The sequence below is a fragment of the Anguilla anguilla genome, chromosome 11, assembly GCF_013347855.1.
Source record: "Anguilla anguilla isolate fAngAng1 chromosome 11, fAngAng1.pri, whole genome shotgun sequence".
Lineage (NCBI taxonomy): Eukaryota > Metazoa > Chordata > Actinopteri > Anguilliformes > Anguillidae > Anguilla > Anguilla anguilla.
In genome coordinates, this window is record NC_049211.1 from 39,076,453 (window position 1) to 39,083,319 (window position 6,867).

The following is a 6,867-nucleotide window of genomic DNA, read 5'->3' on the forward strand; positions in this document are numbered from 1 at the left end:
GCACCCTACCTGCTCAATATGCGAATCCCCCTTGCTGTAGCACCCTACCAGCTCAATATGCCAATGCCCCTGGCTGTAGCACCCTACCAGCTCAATATGCCAATGCCCCTGGCTGTAGCACCCTACCAGCTCAATATGCCAATGCCCCCAGCTGTAGCACCCTACCAGCTCAATATGCCAATGCCCCTGGCTGTAGCACCCTACCAGCTCAATATGCCAATGCCCCTGGCTGTAGCACCCTACCAGCTCAATATGCCAATGCCCCTGGCTGGGCAGACAGCCAACACCTCGCCACTCCTATCTTCCTCACATCCACCTGCCAGGCTGCCTTTACTCATCTCAAGCTGATTCCAACCAAAAGCAAAATTAACATTCTGCACATTAAAAACAAATGTTTGTGTTTGCAAAACTCTGTTAACAAATGAACTATTTACAGAAATTTGTAAATACTACAATATCAGCTCAGGTTCATCAAAGTTTAGAAACCCAGCTAATATTCACCATTATAATAGGAAACAAAATCCACGTTCTCGGCTAATACTGTGCCAGGTGCACAAAATGCAGCGCAGGTGCACCGACAGCGCGCCTAAATAACTTTTTTGAATCACACAAGGGAATCAAATAGATTAGGTGACTGACTGACATCCCATTATATGACCCAATATTGCACCATAAAAAGACAGTACGTGCGCAAGATAGCCTAGTAGCCTATGCTTAATATTCAGCAGCCGACATCATGAAAGGGGCATTCACATTAAAGTCGCTGAGTGTGAAAGTCAAATAAATAAGAAAACGTGCACACAGACAAACGGAAAGTCACAACCCTGTGAGCTGCAAATGGCTCATTTACATTGCACAGGATTAGCCTTAACTCGCTGAGCAGGAGATAAACATTAGTTGCGTCAAAATGCTGATATCCAGTTTACCCAATTTCATATTTTGGTGGATAATCTAATATGAAGCCAGACTGATCAAGGTCAGAAGAAATACTCAAACGCTTTTCACTCCACAAATCAGGACAGCTATCGTGAATGGAAATATAAATAATTTAAGAGTTTGATTTCTGACGTGCCTAGAACAAGTGTGCATTTTAGCCATTTCGAAATCCGAATGACTTCACAGCTCAGTTGTGTGTTTTTAACATGGGTCAGTCTTCGCAAAGGGCGTGCGTAAGAATGACATTTGGTCGTAGTCTATGGAAACGTAATCTTGGAAATATGACTCATAGCATACAAAATCCGCGATGACATAATGTAGTAATACGCCTAGATATCTACGGCGCCTACATTAAGGCCAGACTCGACTGTCAAACCGGCTGGTTTTGGTTAACACTGCACAAGGAAAATGGACTGAAATGCGTACAGTACTGATAACATTAACATAATACTCACTTGTGTGGCTTACAAGGTAATATTTTCACCAGGACAGTAGTTCTGTTTTTACAAACTTGATCGATATTGTAACAGCGTTGGCACAAGCACTTCAAACAAAACGAACCGAGGTAGAAATCAGTGAACAGACTCAAATCGAAACAGCGGCGGCCATGTGCCAATAATGGAAGATCACCGTAGCAGTGGGCAACACCTTATCCAACTGAACGTAACTGCACGCGCGAATCTCTGTACAGATTAATGCGTGGCATGCATTTCAGCTCAGAGACCGAAATGTTTTATATTCACAGCGATTGGTCCAAATATATCACAGACATAAACTCGTTAACTAGCTACCTATACATACCCAACCCAACGACTCAGAAGCCACTCCATGCAACACACTCGACATCGATATTTTCAACTCGTACTAGCTAGAGCTGTAGATAATATCCTTCTCCAAATCGACGTATATGACCAACTAGCTGACAGGCTAGGCTCAACAACACAAGCAGTGAACCGAGAAAAAGTGCCAGTCTGCGTAAAGCTAATACGGGACAATCGCACCACAAGCACACTAAAGCCTGCGAAATATAAATGCAACATGTGATGCATGTATGCTAAGCAAGCTAGTTGTTTAGCATACAACACCTTCAGTAAGCGAATGGGTCCCATGTTGTTAGGTTTGCCAAGCATTGCACACAAGCATACAAACTTAAGTAAAAATATGCAAGATCACCACACTTAATGCAAGACTTAATACGACAAACAGCTCGAGAATAATACACGAAGTCTACAGCTAACAACCTCAATATTTTGTACGCGCACATACGAATACATATTCGTATGTGCGTATATATATATATATATATATATATATATATATATATCGCATTGTTGACCAAGCTCCCATTAAGGCCTCCAAGGAGCCAGCGCATTCGTATTCGTTAACTAGCAACTAAGTGCATGGCTAGCTAGAAAGTTAGAATTCATTCAACTTACCATACCGATCCATAAGCACCAGACCCAACTGGAGACAGGCTCTGGTATCGTTCTGGGACCTCCCATATCGTCTTGTTCAGCTCCTGTCGGTAAAAAGTGGGTCTCTCTTTCTGCGACATTTCTGCAGAACACCCAGGTCGTGGCAACTACAGCCTACACACAAGTTAGAACAACTTCGTTTCTTCGATCGATTGAAAGTGCCTTTGTGCAAGAAAAGTAAGCTAACTAGTTAAATGTGGTATCTAAGCACACAGGTATGCAAAATGATCTCGCTGAAGAACTCGACGAAACGCAAGATGAAGTAAACTTTGATGTTCGTGCACTGCGTGAATGGCAGCACTAAGCTTGCTAGTCTAGTAGAACTCCTCGCCAGTTCCGTCTCTATCATAGACCTATAAAAATATGCACAATCTTCCTCGCGTCGTTCCACTTTGCTCCAGTCAGTCACTGCCTAGGCGCGTTCCAGCGACTACCCAAACGCGCCCCAGCCTCCAGAATTAAGTCTCATATCTCGCGAGGCTTCTTCTTCTTCTTGTTAGTTTTTTTAAGGCGGTTGTAATCCAGTATTGATGCATTACCGCCACCTGCTGTGTGTCTCGGAACATTTATTTAAATCCTTTCTTTCACATTGTCCAGTTTTCTTTATGAAATTAAAAATTATCCTTCTTCCCGTGCTGTTCTCTACTGCCTTAAGTATCTTGTTAAAAGTCATATCCTCTATTCCCACCTCTCTCAGCTCCTCCATCATACTCCCCCTTTCCCTTTGGTACCTACTACAATTGATTATAGCATGTTCCACAGTCTCCTCTACCTGGCAGTAATCACACACACCTGTAGGGTGCTTCCCAACTAAATGTAATGTTTTATTTAACATACTATGTCCCAGTCTTAACCTTGTAATGATGACCTCCTCTCTCCTGTTTCCAATAATGCTTCTTCTTTTTGCATCAACTTTATTCTGAATTTGGTATAGCTGCCTACCTATCACGTCTCAATCCCACCACTCCTGCCATTTCTGTATCCCTTTCTTCCATATTACACCTTTTGCTTCTGCTTTACTTATTTGAATTTCTACCTGTCTCTCCTCATTTGCTAAAGCCTCCTTGGCCAATATATCCACAGCTTCATTTCCCTTGATCCCAACATGTGCTGGAACCCACATATATTTTATTTCAATACCCTTCTGCACTACTCTATTGTGCACTTGGAGAACTTTAAACAATAAATCTTCTCAACACTTTCACTTGAAAGATATTATACTTCTGAGGACTGAACTTGAATCAGAACATAATATTACCTTATTTGGTTTGATCTCTTCCACCCATTGTAATGCCATCAACAGCGCATACATTTCCACTGTGTATACTCCCAGATTATCTGGTGTACGTTTACATACTTCAGTATTACTTTAAGAACTAAAAAGGCCGACCCTGCTTTACCTGTTTCCGGATCCACTGACCCATTTGTATATATCTGTAAGAAACTTTATGTTCAGGATATTTATGTTCAACATAATTCACAAAAGCATTAGCCAAATCAATTTCACCTCCTTCCTTCGTTTTAAGTTCTAAAAGATAGTAATCAACCATTGGTGTTGCTAGTAGCCACGAAGCCACTGCAGGGGTCAATACTGTTGGACTAAATTCTGTTCTATATACTCCCATCATCTCTGCTAAGGAATTTCCCACCCACCCAAAACTAGAATTCTGGACCCTTTCATGTTCCCAACAATGTTGCAGAACTCCCTTTGTAGGGTGGGTAGTGTCATGTCCCCTCAAATAAGTCCAATAATTTGCCATGAGTTGTTTCCTTCTCAATTCTAATGGAATTTCTCCTGTCTCAACCTGCAGCGCACATATGGGAGAGGTCTTCACAGCCCCACAACATATCCTGAGAGCTTGTGCCTGTACAACATCAAGCTTTGCCAAATGTGTTTTGGCTGCTGAGCCATAAGCAATACAACCATAATCAAAAACAGAATGAACCAGCCCCACATACATAGTCCTTAGAGACGTTCTGTCAGTTCCCCACTTCAACCCTGTTAGACATCTCATAACATTTATCACTTTCTTACACTTCTCTATTACCTTATTGATATGTTCTGACCATGTTAATCTGGAGTCACAATGAACCCCCAAAACCCGAAAAAATCTTGTGAGGCGATTAAACACGTGAGGAAATAAACTGTTCTTCTTCTTTTTCTTCAGTGGCTTTACTGGCAGGTTTCGAACCAACTGATTAGGTGCATACCGCCACCTACTGTGCTGGAGTGTGAAGAGAATACAGACTAGGCTGAAGCAGATGGTTCATTATACCCTGCACCTGAGTCCACTCATTTTAATGAATCCGACAACTGCCCATATCCTATTAGCAGTTCCACTTTGCTAGGAACAGAGAATTCAGAGCACCCCACAGACTGCAGTTCCCTACGAAGCGCGGCCCGCTCCTGCTCATAACTGGGGCAAGTAAGTAATACAGGCTCAACCGTTTCCTGTACCTGACATGTTTAAACCCCCAGCCTAATGACCATCGTTCCACTTCCTTTATTGCTGCACACAATGCTGTGCTGACATCATGACCAACTCCTGCAAAAATACCATTAATCATAATATTAAACAATACTGGACTAATAGCCCTTCCCTATGGTGTCCCGTTCTCCACACTGAGACTTTGCGATAGTTTATAGCCCACCCAGACCTGGATTGTGCGCCCAAATAGAAAGTTTAATATCCAATTATACATCCTACCGCCAACCCCCATTCTCTGGAGCTTTATTAGGAGCCCATCCCTCCACAACATATCATACGCTTTTTCAATGTCAAAGAAAACTGCCACAAGAACCTCTTTCATTGTCAGGGCCTTCTTTATGTCAGTTTCCAATCATACCAGCGCATCCATTGTGGACCTGCCAGGACGGAAACTACACTGATATGAAGCAATTAGACCTCGGGTGTCCAAGAAATAATATAGGCATAATAATATAATCATTTTCTCCATTAGTTTACAGAGATTTGACATCAGCGCAATAGGTCTATAGTTTCCTGTTATTGATGGATGCTTCCAATCTCTTGGCAACTGACCCTCCAACCATACCTTGTTAAATAAGTCGAGGACTGCCTCCAGGACAGACTCTGATACAGGTTTTAGCATGACATAACAAATCATATCTTTCCCTGGGGCAGAATGTCCACTATGAATTAGCGCCCTTTTTAGCTCAGTCAATTCTCCGACTGCCAGACAACCGCTCTTACCTCCCCGCCCCAATAAATGTAATGGCAATAAAATCAAAGAATATTATATTATTAACCCAATCATTCTTTTAGCAAAATTTAATATCCATAAATCCAAATTTAATAACTCAATTTGTTATTTAATAACTTAATTTGTATGAATGAATAATGTCCTCTGGCTTTGTATATATATATATATATATATATATATATACTGTCCCCTGGCATTTTGTTTATTTTATTGTGATTGATTGATGTCACTTGAATGTCTTCTGTATTCAAATTTTGTATAATAAAGAACTTAAAAAAGAGGGTTTGTGTTTTCAACTCATAGTTTGGTTGCAGGAGCACTGAAAGTCCGAGTTGAACAATCTCATGATGCCGGCGTCATGGCCACTAGGGGATTGCACCAATAAGTAAAGTGCTTGTGACTATTGTACTTTTCAGCTCTGATGAAGATCTCAGTGAGACTGAAATGTTTGTTCTTTTTGCCCTCTTTATTTTGTCTTTTTTCTTTTGTGCACTTTAGTACCTTTTTTGCACACATTTCTATTAGCAGTATGTGAGTTGAATAAATCAGTGCCTTTATGATGCCAGACTGATGCCTTTAATGCAGTGTCCTAAAATTTCTTCTTACCGTGAAGAGCGCTGAACCATAGCAGTTACCACGGCGGCACAATTAAATTGAGAAATACCATCTTTGGAAAAAAGGTTATGCTGTCACTGCATTTAGTTAAAACCTACCATGCATAAAAAACGACCAAACTCACCAATCACCAGCAGAAATGTATTTATAATGCCATCATAGCGTGGAGTGTTTAAAACCATATTGTGCTGCACCCCATTCATTAACTGTAGGGGTACCAATAATTTTGAAAAAAGTATACTACACAATAAAACTTTTTGTTTATAAAAATTGACTGTTGAAATTATAAAGCTCACCCAGCCCAAAATGCAGCTCATTGTATTTGTTGTTAATTTTCATGAAGGGTGCCAATAATTCTTGAGCTAAAGGAAAACAGACACACGGTAACCCTTTTAAAATGATTTAGTAATGCAATTGCAGCATGCTCAGCTTCTACTATTATTCTGTTAAAGCCAATAAAAGGATGCCCTTTCTTTCTGTGGTGGACCAAAGTGATTAAATACACCAGCATATTAATACATTTTATTAATATTTCTTACCAACAGCAACTGCCTGCCGATTTTTTTTATTTGGAAACTTTAAGCACTTCTTGCTATTAATACAGTCACGCTTGTTATTT

The 6,867-nt window shown here is 40.7% G+C and overlaps 1 protein-coding gene across 3 annotated transcripts in view; it reads right to left on the reverse strand.

Moving 5' to 3' along the window:
• LOC118208135 (mitogen-activated protein kinase 14A) overlaps positions 1–2,866 on the reverse strand; it is a 40,674-nt gene extending 37,808 nt beyond the window's left edge. The window contains exon 1 of one of the 3 annotated variants that reach the window (XM_035382507.1): positions 2,373–2,864. In XM_035382507.1, the coding sequence (XP_035238398.1) occupies positions 2,373–2,491 (119 nt within the window). In that variant the 5' untranslated portion in view covers positions 2,492–2,864. Of the gene's footprint in view, positions 1–2,372 lie in introns of all 3 variants that reach the window. The other 2 variants (XM_035382505.1, XM_035382508.1) reach the window with 2 other exon arrangements.
• Between the last annotated feature and the right edge of the window lie 4,001 nt (positions 2,867–6,867).